The sequence below is a fragment of the Xiphophorus hellerii genome, chromosome 20 (assembly GCF_003331165.1).
Source record: "Xiphophorus hellerii strain 12219 chromosome 20, Xiphophorus_hellerii-4.1, whole genome shotgun sequence".
Taxonomy (NCBI): Eukaryota; Metazoa; Chordata; class Actinopteri; order Cyprinodontiformes; family Poeciliidae; genus Xiphophorus; species Xiphophorus hellerii.
In genome coordinates, this window is record NC_045691.1 from 25253134 (window position 1) to 25270602 (window position 17469).

At 40.8% G+C, this 17469-nt stretch overlaps 2 protein-coding genes across 2 annotated transcripts; both read right to left on the reverse strand.

The window, feature by feature from the left end:
• Nucleotides 1–3757: 3757 nt before the first annotated feature.
• On the reverse strand, nucleotides 3758–8394 carry LOC116710362 (bcl-2-like protein 1). Its single transcript, XM_032549384.1, has 3 exons — nucleotides 8256–8394; nucleotides 5882–6513; nucleotides 3758–4424 (listed from the first exon to the last, which is right to left on the reverse strand). Exons 2-3 carry the CDS (start codon nucleotides 6398–6400, stop codon nucleotides 4284–4286), a joined length of 660 nt encoding a protein of 219 aa, XP_032405275.1. The 5' UTR covers nucleotides 6401–6513; nucleotides 8256–8394; the 3' UTR covers nucleotides 3758–4283.
• Nucleotides 8395–8885: 491 nt separating this feature from the next.
• Nucleotides 8886–15396, reverse strand: adnpa (activity-dependent neuroprotector homeobox a). The gene is made up of 4 exons (XM_032549383.1): nucleotides 15021–15396; nucleotides 14267–14379; nucleotides 12091–12183; nucleotides 8886–11990 (listed from the first exon to the last, which is right to left on the reverse strand). Exons 2-4 carry the CDS (start codon nucleotides 14372–14374, stop codon nucleotides 9321–9323), a joined length of 2871 nt encoding a protein of 956 aa, XP_032405274.1. The 5' UTR covers nucleotides 14375–14379; nucleotides 15021–15396; the 3' UTR covers nucleotides 8886–9320.
• Nucleotides 15397–17469: the final 2073 nt, after the last annotated feature.

The following is a 17469-nucleotide window of genomic DNA, read 5'->3' on the forward strand; positions in this document are numbered from 1 at the left end:
AAAGGAGGTTGTGTGTTTTCTTTCCTCTTTATCACAAATAAAATCCAAAACGTGAGTGGCGTGGAATAAATTTCATGCAGACCTCAGTCAGACTGGATGATGTGGAGTTGCTTTTCTTTCCATGGAACAGAGAGAAAGTGAAGGATGACTGAGTCCTAACCCATCAGCTGTCTACTAGTAAGTTGCTCTGATAAAGTTTTAGTCTGGGCCTGCATCACTTATTCAAATGGGTTGGATGCACCCAAGGCATCTGCAGGTTTCAGCAAGTCAATTTTAAGACTTTCTAATGCCACCTCTAATTAAATTTAAGACCAAAAAGATAGATAAAACATAAAGATAGAGGATGGCTAGAGGATCTTGCTGTTTCATAATCAAAGACAGCAAAAACTGCGAAATCTCTGGGCTCTTGGTATCAGCTTTGTGTTGCCGACTCTTTACAGACACAAACACCACAGTGTCAAGCATCTTTTTTTTTTTCTTTTTCCACAATATGCATGTAGCCTCCTACAGGCTGGCAACAAAAGTTATGAAACTAAACGTTTTCCAGACAATTTACAATGAATTTGTACTTATCAGACACAAAAAAAGCTACCTAAATAGACTTTTTACATCCTTGTTATATTAGCAACAAGTTAGCGGTAGCTTCAACCATATATACATATTTACGTCTATGGCTTAAACCCCCTCAATAACATGATTAAGGTGTCTGCAGGTGTCTAAAACTTTTGCCTGACAGAAAAGACACACAAGAAAAAAAAAAAAACATATCAGTTCTGCAGTGATAAAATTTCAGATCTGTGATTCATGTTTTTAAGGCCAACTTTTTCCCTTGAACATACAGAATGCACGTTAACTAATAAGTGCAGCCTTATTTTCTTTTTACGTCCCAAAAACATGCAGTTTTATTCCATTTATTTATATGGTTGTTTTACAAGAAGAAAACTCGCGGCTACACTGTGATTGTTTCTATAGAGGAATCCTGCTCAATAAGGCAGATAAAGCTGTTTCATGTTGATCACACTTGTGGTCATGTCTCAGAAGATTAGATTAGAGTATTGAGGCAAAGTTTCTGGCTGAATTTTGTGGCAGGAGAAACAAAAACAAAAAATGGTTTCACATCGCCACGAAAACGTCCCTCCACCTTCGAATATATGGACTTTAACAACGCCTTTTAAAGCGGCTAGTAACAAACACAGCACTGAGGCAAGGAAGTGTGATGTATGTATTTTTTTTCATGCTGAGCAGCAGGGCTGGGGTTGCTCAGTAAGGACTGCAAGATGACTGATAAGTTATCACTGAGGCCACAGACCCAGAGCATCCACCTGCTGCCGGCTCCGCCACTCTCATCCTCCCTGTCAGTTAGTCGGCCAGAGCCTCTCTGGGTGGCTTTATACGTGACAAACACAAACACACACTTTGCTGCAATTGTCCGTGAAAAAAGACTATCGCTATCAAAGAGTTTGGGGGAGGGGGGAGGGGGGGGTTATTTTTGTTTTTTTAAATAATTGGTTGAATCTGGTGTGATTGGATCCTGGCAGCTCTCATAATCTGTGTGGCTAAAACATTTGCTTCACGCCTCATTGCAGGCGTCAAGGAGAAATAATACTTTCATTTATGCATTTGGTTTCATCTTGTTGAACATAGATCAGCGAACATCTGGCAACACCATCCACCCCCCCACACACACACACGTTTGCGTGGCGATCTTTATGGGGATTTTCCATTGACTTCCATTCATTTCTACAGCCTAAAGCTTACCCTTGCCCTATTCTTAATCCTGACCCTAACCAAAACTCAATTCACACCTTAGTAATAAATCTAACCCCTGACCCAAAAACAGCATTTCCCCAACATAGGATGAGTCAGGAAAATGGTCCCTACAAGGTATTACAAACAAACAAACACACACCCACACACACACACACACACACAGACCACACTCTTCGCCAAGAAAGTTGTAAAAATTTGTTTGGTTGTTGATTCAGAGCTGGCAAATGCCAGTCAACCGTTACAAACAAACCGTTTCATTCTCCGTTGAGACAGGAACCGTTGCATAAAGTTAGATGACCTTCTCGGTCTAGTGATTATTTTTATTTTATTGTTTCCTCTAAAACCACCCTGAGGCGTAGACACCTGCAAGGATTACCTTCCCTGGAAATATATTGAAAAGTTAAAAATAATAATGATAAAAAAAAACAACATATTAATAAAAAGCACAAGGAAACGACTGAAAGGGAGGGTGGTGGTGGTGGGGGAGAGGCACGAGATGTGAAGAAAAAGTCACATCCATAATTTATATCCTTTCCTCAACTGTCTCTATCTGCTGTTTATCTGCAGCAGCTGTCGGCCCTGCTCTGGGGAAATGGCAGCAAATGACAGGGATAGATTAGCAACCACAGGCCCGCTCCAGTTCACTCACAGAACCATCCGTTAGTGGCGAAAAGCTTCTCTCTCCTGCTGCTGCTGTACACTGCGCTTTAATTTCCAGAGCAGACTGGGAGGACCTGCAGAGATGTCTTCATTCTGGCTGTGACTATTCGGTTAAAAGTTGTGTTTCCTGTAAAACTTCACGGCAGCCAAATATGCCGTCAGTGACTCCAGGTTGGCTTTTTGTAGGTGTGAATTAATTTTTTTTTTATAAATTCCGACAGTATACGATGTAAAAATAAATAAATAAATAAAAACAAATTGGTTCACCTACGGTGAAAAAGTGAACTTCGATCAACAGCAGCGGGAGAGCGGTTAAAGAATGTCGCGCTCAGACCGCGTGGTGCGCCGGCGCCCTCTGGCGGCTCGTATGCAACACTACTCCTACAGCTGAAGCTCGACGGACCACAAACTCAAAGCAGGCGACGTATAAAAGTATTCAAGTATTCACTAATTTCTTACGCAACTTGTATTCAAAGTATCTTATTTGGTGTTTATCCAACACAAACAAGCACATGAATAGAAAATGGAAGAAGAAAAAATAATAATCTTGATTTTTTTAAATTTACAAATACAAATCTGGAAAGTACGGCATGCATTCCCTCTGCTGCATCTGGAAAGTTAAAAACACCTCAACTGTAGCTCAAATAGTCACTCTTAATCGTGTCATATTTATATTTATTGTGTGTCTATGTCAAATGAGCAGAAAGTTGACTCATTTCACTGTAACCAAATCTACCCAGTGATATAAAGGCAGATATAAAGCAAGCAAAATGTTGCTAAAAGGTTATAAGTAGGTTATGTGGTTTTTCTGACCAAATAACTTACTCTTTCCAGATATAAATCGGATTAACAGATTAATGAAATAATCAACTAATTTAGTTATCAATTAATCATTAGCTGGGCGCATGCTGAAAAAATTCAACATATTCAGAGCAGTGATTATACCTAAACATTTACACATTTTACCTTTCATATAAAAGACCTTTATAAATATGTTTTAGCCAAAACTTTTTTAGTTTTAGCTTCAACTGGTTCTGATTGTCATGTAATTGCATCTAAGGCAATGAAATATTTATTTTCTGTTTTGTTTTAAAGGAATTCTTTGCATCTTTTGTTGTATTTCTGTTTTTGTACAAAAAAAAAGTCAGGTGATTCACTGAAAAACCTGTAGAATATGCCATTTTTGATGAACTGTCAGAGCAATCAATAGATTGATTGCAATCTAAAGTAATTGTTAATTGCACCCCTGACTGAGGGCGTTTAACATATAGTGCTTCAGGAAATCTCACCGACAAACAACACAGGCACACAAAAACGACACCACAAGAAAAACATAAATATATTTATTTTTGAAGCATGCCTAAGACTCCAGTACAGGCAACAAACAGACTCCAATGTTACACAGTGGGGTGGAGGGAATATAAACTGTCGGCTGTCAGTTTGAGAGACATGAGAATTGGTCCTTGGATAACGCACAGAAGGCAATATGAAAGAAAACAAACAAAAAAAACAAACCAGCTGCATGTTTCTCAGTCTTTTTTATAGCTTATGTTCATTTAAAGCACTTCAAGTCTGAACATTAAGACCCTTAAACAACTAAAAATGCACTGCTGCATGTTAAAAGAAACCAGAAAAGCAGAGTGAGAAGTATGACAGCTCACTGAAGCTACATTAGTCGTGGATACTTCTACCATTTGCTTGACTGCAGCCTAACATTCAGTGCACAAGCAGATCGGGCTTTATGTTGTTGTTTTTTTTCTCTTTTCTTTAATGTAAACAATAACTACTTTATTTTAACTTGCGTTGGCATAGCATTACACACGGTGTGCCATGATGACGGACATGCAGAGCGCTCATCGTTTCTTAGCGACGAACACGACGAGCAGAGCTCCGGTCAGCAGAGCCACACCAACTAGCAGCCATTTGTTCAAGGTCTCCCGAAACCTCCGGCCCTCTGCAGCGGCGTCCTGGCCGTACAGGTTAGCAAAGCGGTCCTACGAAACACACACACACACACACCCACACACACACACAGCAGACAGAGAGTTACAACGTGTTGGTTTTTACTTTGGTAGAGAATACAGCGCTGAGAAAAAGAGTTTTCTCTGCTTTTCTTTCTCTTGGTCGTCCTTACAGAGCCTATAAAAAGTGCCTTTTTCAGTTCAATTACATTAAATTATATTTAAAAATCCCAAAGGGAAGTTAAAGGTTGTTGTAATTTGTTGTAGACGGTCCAATTCCTGTGGGCTGGAAGGATTTTCTGTAGCAGTCCATATTGCTGCGGCCCTGACAAAGCTTCTGACTGAAGACGCTGAAAGAGGATATTCAGGGTAGTTCATAATTTTCTTAATTTGCTCTTTTATTGCTTTTAAAAATCAATCATGATCAACAAAATTTGGCTTTTATTTTCCTTAATGCCAGGTTGGTTTGGATGGGTTAGCTAAAACAAAACTGAGTTGTTGTTTTTTTGTATTAACTCAGGATATATTTGATATAGTTTTTTTCTTACTGATCTGAAATGTTTAAGTGAGACAAAAAAATGAAAAGGAAAAAAAAACCTTGAATCTAAAGGGGAGCAAATACAAATTTTTCTGTATATAGATTCATCGTTCAATACATTAAAATATAAGATCCTCATTTTAAGGGGGCAATATCGTGTTTTCTGGGCAAATAGCGCCATTTTATAGCATAATCAAGTAACTATGTTACCTTCAGTTGTTATCAAAATGCCATATATATCAAATATGACTAACACCTTGAAATTGGGCCTCGGTCTCTTTAAAAATTCCTGTTCTTTCTGAAACTCTGCTTCCTGGAAGTCATCACAACACTGCTGCTCTAACAACGATTTTACCAGCGTTTCCCTGAGAAGTAGCTCCTATAATGAGCTCAGCAGGTGTTTGCTAATTGCTGCTGGCTAGTCTGAAGGAGCCAAGTGGGGGAGCTGCAGGTGGAGGAGGGTCTGTAACGAGGAAGCTTAGAAACTGAAGCTCCGAAGACGATCCGCATCTCGAAGGCGGCGCCCGATACAAATAGCCGTTTTGCACAGCTGAATGGTTGGGAGATTAAAAGATTTCTTAAACATGCATGAAAGAACAAAAGAAACACTCCAGGTATGTTTTTTGATGAGGGAATAACATTAAAACATGATGTAAAACTAAAACGAAAAAGTCAATTTTACATAAAACTGCCCCTTTAAAAGTATCTGTCAAAAACAACAACGTTTAAGCAGCTATTAAATATCGTTCTTCCATTAAGCTCACATTTCTGTTTAAAAACTAAGACTTTTTTATTGGTCTGATGTAATATTCTAATTTTAAAAGCTAAACCATCAGCCTTTGTCTAGTTAATCTATATAATGAGTTTCACTTGGTGTTCCTGAACTAAATGAGATTTTAGTTTAAATAATATTCTAAACTCATTGAAGAGGCGTGTCGCTGTGGAGACGTACCCATCCTCCCTGGCTCTGGATCCAGGAACTGAGCTGCTCGTCCAGGTAAGTGGTCATCCATTCGGCAATGCGGGAGACCAGCTCACTCATATTCTTCTGGACGCAGTCCACACACAGAATCCCCCCGAAGGTAAACATGGCCACCACCCGCCCCCAGTTGACCCCGCCCTTGAACAACTCGTCCAGCACGGTCTTGAAGCTGTGGTAGGCCGTGTCGGGGGTGATGTCCAGCTGCAAGGAGAGGTGCTTAAAGCTTTGGGTGTAGAGGCGCTCAAACTCCTCCGCCGCGTCCTTCAGAACCGATTTGACGACCTCGACGCCGGCCATTGGGCCCCTGGGCTTCCCCGGGGGCCCGGCCTGGCTGTTGACCAGCGGGCCATTGCTAGGGACCCGGCTGTCCCCTTCAAAATTGGTCCTGCCCCCGGCAACCTCGGACCTCAGCAGAGAGCTTGAATAGTTTCTCTGAGACAATTTGTAGCTTATGTAGAACTCCACCAGTTCTCTGTTGCTGTAGGCCATTATTCACAACACGCAGTCGACCTAGCGAGACGCCATGACGCTTTCATTTCTCCCAGGCCGCCAGATGTCACATTGGAGCTTCCGTGGCCAACGCCGCAGCCGGCAACAGCAACCTGGAACCAAAAGGACAATCACGATGCGGCGGTGTGCCTTTTTTTAGGGAAACGGTAATACATGCACATCACTTTACCTCGTACACATCTTGTCATGTTACACACAAACGGAAATGTATTTAATGAGCTTTCTTTCATGTGATAGATGAATACAAAGTAATGATTTGTTTGTGATACATGTTGGTTTGACAAAAGAAAGTTGCTTTATGAGTGTCTCATGACTTGCTAACAGCTACAAAACTGCCCCCCCAAAAAAAGAACAACAAAAACAACCAACCTGCCCTTTGGGGTCAATAAAGTATTTTTGAATTTTTAAAAATGTCTTTTTTTTTGTTGTGACATCACTTGGCTATGTTCTCTGCTTTGTCCTGAATGCCTCCTTCTTTTTCGTTTGCTTGGTTATTTTAATGTTTTGTTGTCATTTGTTCTCTTAACTAATTGGTTATTTGTTATTTTACAGATCAGTGCCGTTGTTTCTTAGACCGGATTCTTTTTGTATGCACTAATTGGGGAATTAAAAACAACAAAAAAAAAACAAAAACGGTTCAATAATCGGGGCAGCAGAGACGATATTTCACAGTAGCATTGTCCTACATGATACCATCAGTTTTTTGGGAAGCTCTGCCAATCAACCTCAACTGCTTTTACTGCTCATTTTTAAATTTCTGTCTGGCTGCGGGCATCGCAATCGATGGAAGACACACTTTGAACTTCCTCCTGCATCCACGAAAGTTTCCTCTTCAACTCCTCTGGGATTCGGGGTTTTAGTTCTGGTAATTATTTGAGTTTTTGAGATGTTAACCAGCTGCTCCCAGTTGCGCACAGCATGTTTGTGCATCACAGCAACTGTGCAAAAGTAACAGGAATAAATGCGTAAAACAGAGCAATAAATTCTTCCAGCTACATCTGCAGCTGTCCAAACATGCCTTCGGGAATAAGCAATTGCTGGAGGAAAACCATAAGAAGTCCTGTTTGTAGTTTGCAAAAACTCATTTTGTGGAGACTGAAAGAGGTTGAAGACCGAAACTGAACTACATATGCAACTCTCTGTGCAGTACAAAACCAATGCTGCACATCAAAACTTAAAAAAAAAAAATCAGTGTCTAGACACGTAACGCAGGTACAGACATGTCTCAAAATAATATACAGCTGTAATTTCTTTGAAAATCGGTTATATTGTGTCTTTCCTTTTCTGCTGGACACACATTAAAGCTACACTGCTTAGATAAATGTTTTGTTTTGCTAGAAGCAAAAATGAAAATCGTGTATCAGTTTTCTTCCACCTCACAACTATGCACTACTTTTTGTCACATAAAATCCCAATTAAATAGCGGGTGCAATGCTTGGCAGCCTGCATTATTTTTAGACAGGTTACTTGACATGTTCAACTGCGTTGATTGGAGACACATATTGCAGCAGTGCAGATCATCAGTATAAATACGAATTAACGGGATCTAGATTTAGCCACAACACGGCACAACTCGTCGTGATCGCCGTTCACGGAACCACATCGATGTGAATTGCTGACTAACCTAAGCGTCTCTCTCAGAGAAAACGAGCCATCTCTGACAGCTCCATCAAGTCACGTAGTTTGGAAATAACTGGGTTAGCCTTGCATGCTAACTAGCTGCTAAACTGCCTACAAGATACGCTCCAGAAAAGAAGGGGGGGCGGGAGGGAAGAGCAAAAAAGTACATACGATGTGCTTTTAATAGTCAGTTGTGTCTGGCAGTTATACTTACAGCTCCCGGAAGTCTAATTATTCCGCTAAGAAAGCAGGTTTGAAGGTAAAAGTGGATGGAATTGCAGACAACATTTTTGCAACTGACAGGGGCCCGTTCAGTGACGTATGCAGGCTGTTGGCCAATTGCGTCGCTGATGCCGTGAAAAGTCCCGCCTTTTCACGCTCCTGCGCCAATCAACAATCGAGACACCCCGGAAACTTAGAGATCTGATCCGTAGCGTTTAGTATAGACCAATATATTTCCACGCGCATTCTTATTTTAATTTTATATTTAGTCATTTTCATAATTTGTACATCGTTTATATTTGCGCTTGCTAGTATTTACACCTTGGATGGAGTCGATTACCAGCGAATAAGCAATTTCCCCTTGGGATCAATAAAGTATATTCTAGTCTATTCTATTACTCCAACACTCTATAAATGCATATTTATAAGATGATATTTGAATGAAAGCCTCTTCCTAGAAAAATACCTTTATAGCTGAACCTTTTATCTAAATAATTCACAATAATTAACATTATGAAAATGCTGCAATGTGTGTATTTTACTTCATATTTTATCTTTAAACTGCTTTCATTTTTGGCTGTTTTTGAAAGTTTTTTATGAACAGGTAGACTGAATCCCAACAAACCTTTTAATTAACATTTTTATTGAAACAGGTACATAAACTTTAAATGCATCTTAAATCGTCTAAGTCTGGGATAAGATGAAGAGGGTACACAGAAACAACTAAGACAGAAGTAAACAAAAAGTAGGGAAACTTGAAAAAAACATTTTATGTGTCGTGGCAGCTAGGAAAAGTAATACAGTTTGAAACAGAACCACAATGTAGGCAAAGAAGAACCGTCTATATATATTAAATGCATCGGTAATTATACAATGCAGGTTAAGGTAACAGTTTTTCCTTTGTCCAGGTCTGGTTAAGAGTAACACATTAAAAATGGATGAACTCATGTACCCCAGGCCAAGTTAATAACAGCCCTTCGAGATACAACCACTTTTGGAGCAGCACAACTCGTTCACTTGTGAAACTCCGCTAATTTTCAACCAGAACAAAAGAACACTAACATGAGGGCATGTCAGCATTTTCTTTCCCATCGACAATAGAGCTGGTTTCCATGGAAGGCTCATCCATGCCCTCATGGTTTCCCTCTTTTGTCAGGTTCTGTGGGGACTTGGACTCCACCTTTTCGTTTTCATTCTCCAAGACCTCTTCTTGGTTTTGCTCAGCCTTTTCATTCTCTGTAAAGACCTCTTCTTCTTGTTTGGGGTCAGCTTTTTCATTCTCCAAGACCTCCCCTTCTTGTTGTACATCAGACGTGTCGTTCTCTGGCAAAACCTTTACTTCTATACCAACTTTTTCATTCTCTGACAAGACTTCCTCTTTTTGGTTTGGCTCAACTTTTTCATTTTCAGATAAGACAGACACGTCTTGGATCAGGTCATCTTCTTTGCCATCTGGGCTACTGCTCTTTTCTTCTGAACGATCAGTCGCTTCCACACGTTCTCTCTCTTCTGTCAGGTTCTCCAGGCACTTGTAGTCTGCATCGTCTCCAGGGTTTGTGTCAACCTTTTTGCCTAGGTTTGTGTCAACTTCTTCAATCTGGACAGGATCCTCTGTTTCTTCTTCGTTGTCTGAGTCTATTGAAATGATTTCTATGTGCAAACCAGTCTGTTCCACTGTGTGGTTGGGTGTGTGTGGACGTCGTTTTGGTTTTGAGTGTGGCACATGTGACTTTAAGCCTGTAGACCTACCAGAGGTGGTGCCGACCAACCTCCCCTTATCAAAGATCAGGTAATGTTTCAGCTTGCGCACAGCGTTCATGTCAAGGCCAACTTGGACCAAAACCTTCTTGGTTTCACAAGCCTTTAAACACAGCTTTCGCTTCAACGCAAAGTGACTAGCAACTTCAGATTTCCACAGCCACAGACTCGCGGCCAGCTTCTCCACTTCTTGAGAAGTTGGGTATGGCCGTCGATTGAAGTATGCTGTCAAGAACTCTTTCCTGGCCTCGTGTGTCTTGTGCTCGCAACCCGACGGATCCAGAACCAGGCCGTCAAATGGAGCGGTGCTTCCGCGGAAGGGATCTGTTTTTTTGCTCATTTTGATTTTCTTGGGACTTGAAGGAGATTGTGTTGGCAACTGTCTCTTGAGAATACCGGCACCTGCCGAGTTGAGAGTCAAGGCGGATTTGAAGCCCTGACTCGACTGACTCCTACCAACGGCTCTGCATTGCACAAGGTGCAGCGTGATTGTGGAAGCTACCATGTTACTAGTGTACACCCCTAAACAATGAATGCACTTGTATGTCATCTTATTTTCGACAGGATGCATGGTTTGGATCACTTGATGTCGTTGTCTCAGGTGCATGGACAAGGCGTCAGAGATGGGGCCTTTGAGGATGGAGAAGCACAGCGGACAAACAGTCTTTCCAACGTCACTGTTCTGGATAAGTGAAGCTACATTTCTTGGTTCGTTTTGCTTTTCCACAATTCTAACCGGCTGTAATTTTCCAGGCAGCTGAACGTACTGCAGCGGCGGTGGAGATTGATCTTGACCATTGGGCGACTCCTTCATGTTGAAAGTGAGGACAGCGAGCTGAATGTTAGTGGGTTTGGTTTGTTTAATAGTCAGATCAAAGGTTAGAGGGGATGCACCAGAGGGTCCAACAAACTCATCTGGGTGGGTCTTGGCTGTGTGCTCCATGATTTTCTCAATACTGTGGAAAGCAGAGTGGCACTGTGGACAGGTTAAGCCATGAATCAGCATGTGGTTCAATAATGTGCTGCTGGGAAGATAGCGGTTGCAAAGCAAACACTTGCTGGTGAAGTTGTGGATTTTCATGATGTACTTGGCCAGTGCCCAGACCTTTTTAGCCTTGTGAGCACACTCGAAATGAGCACTGTACAGGTTTTCAGGAAAGAGCTCATTGCAAACGGTGCATATCTTCCACTTCTGTGTTTGGGCCGTGTTTACACCAGTTTGATTATTTTCAGCCACAGCACCATTGGCATTAACCTTGACCTGCTTCGGATTGACCGGGACACTGAGCGGACTCTTAACAGTGGGCTTCAGGTAGCCAATTACCGGTTGCGTTGTTGGCTCAGGTCTAGGAGCTTTTCCCCTGTTAATAATCAGAGCAGCTTTCTCGTTCATGGTTGGTTGAGGCTTTGACATCATGACATTAGCATGTCCAATCATGGTTGTAACTTGGGAACCGATGCGTTCGTGGTACTCGACAACATGCTGCACCAAAGCCTCGTAGCTCCGTGTGGAAAACGGACACTGTTTGCAGTAAATGTTGTTGCCGCTGAGGGAACACGCACCGTTTTTAACAGATCCAGTGACCCTGCCATGATACGGTGAAACAATATGCTGGAAATGTTCTCTATAAATATGCCTCCTGACAACATTGTAGAGTGCGTCTCGGAATTTGCACTTCTTGCAGAAGTACATTGGTTTCTCCAGTCTGTTTCCCTGTACGGCGCTGTTTCCCAAAACGGAAGCACGTGGGTTGCCATAGTTCAGCTGGAATGAGTTGGTTATGTGGAATATTTTGACATGCGTCTCCAGGGTCCTCCTGTTTGCACTGAAAGCACAGTAGGGACAGTTGAGCAGAAGTTGACTCTCCAATGTTTTCCGGTGCACATTGCGGAAGTGATTTTTGTAGCCAGAGTAGTATTTGGAAGAAAATCGGCACTCTGTACAGCAAAACTGCTTCGATCGGTACCCCTAAAAAAAAAATTTAAAATAAAAACACCCAGGAAAGAAACAGTGGTCTTAGAAAATGAGGTGATTTATTCATAAAAGTTCGAGCTGGAAGAGAATTTACCTGTGTTTTAGAGTGAGACGGATCCCATGTGCAGATGTCATAGCCTGCAGTCTCCTTTACAGTTTGTTCATCTGGGCAAAACTCCTTAAACTCCTGTAGAGTTAATGGGACAATTAAGAAGACAACTAAGCATAATTAAGTAAGCACAGCATCAAATTTATACATTCTTAACAGATATAAGACAGATTGGACATTGGTGAGAGCTTTATATTCTTTACTCGGGTCTCAGTTTTGATCGACAGTGTTGATACCAAATTAATTATGCATTACCAAAGGTCTTGATTTCTCTGAAGTGTCTAACTTAGCTCCAAAAAGCTTCGTATTACAAGACAGATTAAGATCAAAAGCAGTTGAAAATAGGAAAATAAGATACAGAAGGTTGCTAAATAAAAATAAATACAAAAAAAATCAAAAAATGTTTCAGTAATTAAATACAAAAAATTATTTACAAAAAATGATTACACAAAAAGTGTTAAATTTCAAGGTTTTAGTTCTGTCAATTTAAATGACTATGGTCTACATTGCTCATCTATACCTCACTGATACTCTACATACATTCCCTATTCTGGTAAGGCCAGAATATGGTCAGTTTGCTAGCAAATCGGGCACAGTGACACAATGGTCAATAAATTTACCAGCTACTGAAACGTTTGTTTCAGTGTGGCATTCCATTCTTCCGCTACATGCCTCTCCACTCTCCCCACAGACCTTAATTTCCACATTACGGTCCGAGTGGAATAAATGTGGAAATTCCATATAAAATTTACTTTAATGCAAAAAACATTACTTTCCATCACTGAGCAGCAGTGCAGACCTTTTTCTCCTGAGTCGAGACAAAATATTCCTGACCTCGCCTCTGTCCCAGAAGTTGTTTACCACAAGAAATTAGAAAATTGGAGTCCATGTCCAGAACAAATCTGTGTTGGGACTCCTGGTTCATAAAGTTCCCTTAAACACTTGAGTGTTGTTTTCTTCACAATCCGCAGGGCTGCAGTCGTCCCTATCTTTGTGTACTTCCGTCCTACTTGAGTTTTTTCTTCCACTCAATGTTCTATTACCGTATTTTCCGCACTATAAGGCGCACCACACTATAAGACACATAGAATAGACGCTACAGTAGAGGGTGGGGTTACGTTATGCGTCCATTAGATGGAGCTGTGCTAAAGGGAATGTCAACAAAACAGTCAGATAGGTCAGTCAAACTTTATTAATAGATTACAAACCAGCGTTCTGAAAACTCCGTTCATCCCCAAAATGAATGAACAGCTGTTTTATTATTTTCCCCGAGGTAAAGTAAGTGACGTGGTATTTTCGTGACACAGTTTATCTTTTAACAACAGCAAGGCATAACATATAGTGGAGGGGAACTTTTCCTCGATTCAATAAACACGTAAAAAACAGTCTGATGCTGTTACGGTAAATCAAACGTTAGTGCAATCACAATATATATCCACTTCCGCACCATTGATTCGTTCATGTTAAATTCTCCCGCTGCTGCTCTGTTCCCGTGTTCTACTGCGTGACTGATCACCTTGAGCTTAAACTCTGCGTTGTAAGCGTGTCTCTTGATAGGAGCCATTTTGGGGTCTTTACACAAAACCCAGCGTGCACCGCGTGCTTCTTCTTCTACGGGGGAAAATGAAGTCGGCGGCTGCTTACCGTAGTTGCGAGATCTGTTGTGGCTCAATATTGGTCCATATATAAGGCGCACGGGATTATAAGGCGCACTCTCGGCTTTTGAGAAAATTGAAGGTTTTTAGGTGCGTCTAATAGTGCGGAAAATACGGTAATATAATTGGGGATACAGTTTCTTTAGCAATATTTATTTTAAATGATTTATTAAAAAAGCTAAACTTTGATAATATTTTAATCTATTGACATGGACCTGAAGAGGACAGCGTTTGTCAAGATATGCTGTTTACTGCCATTTAAAGGTAAAAATAAAAAGTTAACATTCCAACTGATTGTCCAGTGTTGTAGATGCATGCTAGGCTGCTAGCCATTATTGTTTTTGACAATATGCTACAAATCTGTTCTTCTTGTGTGTAAGCTAATTATGTTTTCAACATTTCACCCACTGACATAGGCAGCTGAGCTGAAGTCGAGTCGATATTCTGATACCACTTATTTAAAAAAAACGTAGACAAATACAATACAACTAAAAAACCCCACTCACCTCTGCTACCTCCTTGCAGAGCTCGAGTCCTATGTCTTCTAGGTTTTTCTTCACTTGTTTTCTAGCTTTCCGGATTCTTGTCAGATTGTTCACAGGGAGCTGGTACATGGCTCCTGGGAGAAAAGAGAAATACTAAGAGTCCTTAAATCTGGTTAACTCCTGGGAGAAAAGAGAAATACTAAGAGTCCTTGAATCTGGTTAACTCCTGGGAGAAAAGAGAAATACTAAGAGTCCTTGAAGCTGGTTAAAGTGCATCTGCAGGGATTCTCCTTGGCTAGTTCTACACCGCTGGATAATACAGCAGTGTAGCACTTTTGAAAAAGAAAATCCCTGATTCAGCCTTTGATTTCAGACAAATCACAACAGACACTTTGAATTGCAAAAACTTTTAAACGAGTATTAATAATCAGTGCAACGACTAAACCGGACAGATTTGACATGGGAGGGCGCGACCCCTTAACTCATCTCAGTGGACAACATGCAACATGGATGGATATCTCAATACAATAGCACTGCTGCAGCTAGCTTGTGTTGTTGTGAATATGCTACAAACTGACTGACCCCATGCATGAGAGATCGCCTCATCAGACAGGCCTAATGATGCTTTTTACCCTGAAACCCGCTAAATGGCGTTAGCTTTGTTCCGTTAGCACTGCTAGCTGCTTCTTGCAGCAGGGTCCACATCTAAAAACTGGGGTCATTTAGCCAGACTTTTTATAATTTTGTGGTAATATGAAAACGGAGGGTGACTTACCTCACAATGTGTTTCCGGACTATACAGTTCGCCTCACTGACATAAACTGGTAACAAAGGAGTAAACTCTGTGAATCGGGACGAATTGACTGGTGATGTTCTCACTCTGTTCTGACGCCGAAATGCTAATGCTATTAGCTCCTTCACCGTTAACTGGCTAAACGCTAGCTATCTAGTTAGCTGCCGCATCTGCAGCAACAAGCGGCTTAGACAACGCACTAAATATGACAGTGTTCGTTTTAATAGTCTAGCACACTACGTACGTCCCCCAGGCCCAACATTCCCCCTCGCTATCTCTTTAGCTCGTTTCAGTCCCGAGGCTAGCCTGTTAGCAGCATTCTATATTTCAAGTGCTTTACATAAAATCCAAAATGGCGACCAGGAAAAGACGGAAGTGGCGTTTTAGTGTTGAGAAGAGACTGTTTGATGTGGTTTTATTGATGGCGTAAAAGGCTCCAATGATTTTTATTAACAGCTTCACAGTTTAAATGTCAATCAAATATGTTTTGTAGACTTTCAGAAAAATATTATTTTTCAATTCAATTCAGAATGCTTTATAAACTCATATTATCTTCAAAGTAGATATGAAATAATGAAAACAAGGGACGCCCACCACGGTTTGGTGCCCACAGAAGTGGTGCACTTCACTTTATGGCTGTCTTTTGTAAAACTAAAGTATCAATAGACCAATCATTACAGAGGGCAATCATGACTCCAATCAGAGTAGTATAACTTAAACATGTTAAGCAGAGTAGATTAAGCTTTAATTAAACAGGTGCAAAAGGTATTTGGTAAAAAGTAAAGTACTGAAGTACTGAGTAACTGATCATAGCGCGTGATTTAATATTTTTTAAATTAATCTCAGACAGCCAAAAGTAAGTTCTGTGCAACTTCTGGTATTTTAAAGACCAATACCAAAAATATTTATACAATAAGGAGTTGGGTTCTTATCAGACATTTATAGAAATATGGACCAAATCGCGTCTGGTATTGGTTCAATACGGGACGGTTCCGTATTTTACAGGACGGGTGGCAAGCTTACTTCAAAGAATTGTCGTAAATGCTGATGGGTTTGGGCAGGAAGGATGTCCTGTAGCAGTCTGTTACACCAAATCTGAAGAGTCCTCTGACTGAAGACACTTTTATTGTATGACAATGTCATGCAGAGGATGCTCATGGTTGTCCATAATGTTTTTTTTATTTTATGAAGAATCCTTTGCACAATTACCTCTCGAGGTTCAAGAGGAGTCCCCAGAACAGAACCAGCCTTATTTTTTTCGGCTTTAGCCTTTTTCCAGTCACTTGCTACCCCAACAGATGATGGCAGAAGATATTACACTGTCCCAAACAGATTTATAGACAGTGATGTCAGTAACGCGTTACTGACGGACCACGTAACGAGTAATCTAACGCGTTGCTATTTCAAATCCAGTAGTCAGACTACAGTTACTCATCGAAATCACTTTGCGTTACTGTGCGTTACTATTTTCTTTTGTTATTTAATCGTATTTCCTCTACGCGTCTTGTCGAGTGACCGATCTCTCTATGCTACATAAATGTAAACAATGGAGGGAGATGCGCATTTTGTTGGTGGAAAATCTGGAACTATTTTGAGTTTCTGTCGCCAAGTCCAATTATTATAAGCCGCTTTGGGATTTTTTTTTTTGTTTTTTAAGTCGCTTGCAAACTTAATGAGTGGCGGGTTGCGCCTTTTTGGGCTCGTTTTTGAACGTGAAGTTGCTCATTTGGGCTTGGAAATAAACAGAGACTCATAATAAATCAAAAATAGGTCCGTCATTAAGGTAGTTTTAGTCAGGCTCTCCCTGTCCATCATTTCCCGGATGATCCGTCCCGCTGTGTCTTTGTTAATGTCAAGTTAATATATTACCTCTGAATGACGTCGAGCTTCGCGTTGCGCTCCAGAAAACTGCAAACATCGAGACTAATTTGAACAGCGCAATAAACGTGAAAACAGCCACGAATAAACGTGTCTGTAGTTGCCAATAATAATGGCAACTTAACGCCATTATAACTATTAATATTAATATAAGTGTCACAAATCTGTGCAGCCATCTGAGTTGTGGAGCTGCAGGAGGAGCTCTGTGCGCTGCGCTTTGACACCAAACGCAGGGCCGTAACGCAGAACCTGGAGGCTGGGGGGAAACATGGGGGCTTTAAAATCCTTCTTAGAGTTTTCCAGACAACAGTGGAAAACAAATTAATCACGTCTTTTATTTGTACTGTTGTAACTATTAAACAATCTCCTCTTCAGTTCAACCTTATAAGTGGAGACACATTGTTGATGTTACCATTATAAAATAGCTTATAATTGAGTGTTGGCAAAGATCAATGTAATTTTCACAGGAGGCAGAGCGTTGTTGTTAGCAGCTGCTGAAAGTAACTAAAAAGTTACTTTTAATGTAACTTAGTTACTTTCCAAATCAAGTAGT

What these genes read in the sequence shown, in the direction of transcription:
- LOC116710362 (XM_032549384.1), bottom strand. Translation starts at nt 6,400, where the DNA reads ATGGCCTACAGCAACAGAGAACTGGTGGAGTTCTACATAAGCTACAAA. An exon ending in TCCAGAGCCAGGGAGGATGG is followed by an intron (nt 4,425 to 5,881) that starts GTACGTCTCCAC and finishes TGTGTTTCGTAG; the next exon opens with GACCGCTTTGCTAACCTGTA.
- adnpa (XM_032549383.1), bottom strand. Translation starts at nt 14,374, where the DNA reads ATGTACCAGCTCCCTGTGAACAATCTGACAAGAATCCGGAAAGCTAGA. An exon ending in TCTGCAAGGAGGTAGCAGAG is followed by an intron (nt 12,184 to 14,266) that starts GTGAGTGGGGTT and finishes TTAACTCTACAG; the next exon opens with GAGTTTAAGGAGTTTTGCCC. An exon ending in CGTCTCACTCTAAAACACAG is followed by an intron (nt 11,991 to 12,090) that starts GTAAATTCTCTT and finishes TTTTTTTTTTAG; the next exon opens with GGGTACCGATCGAAGCAGTT.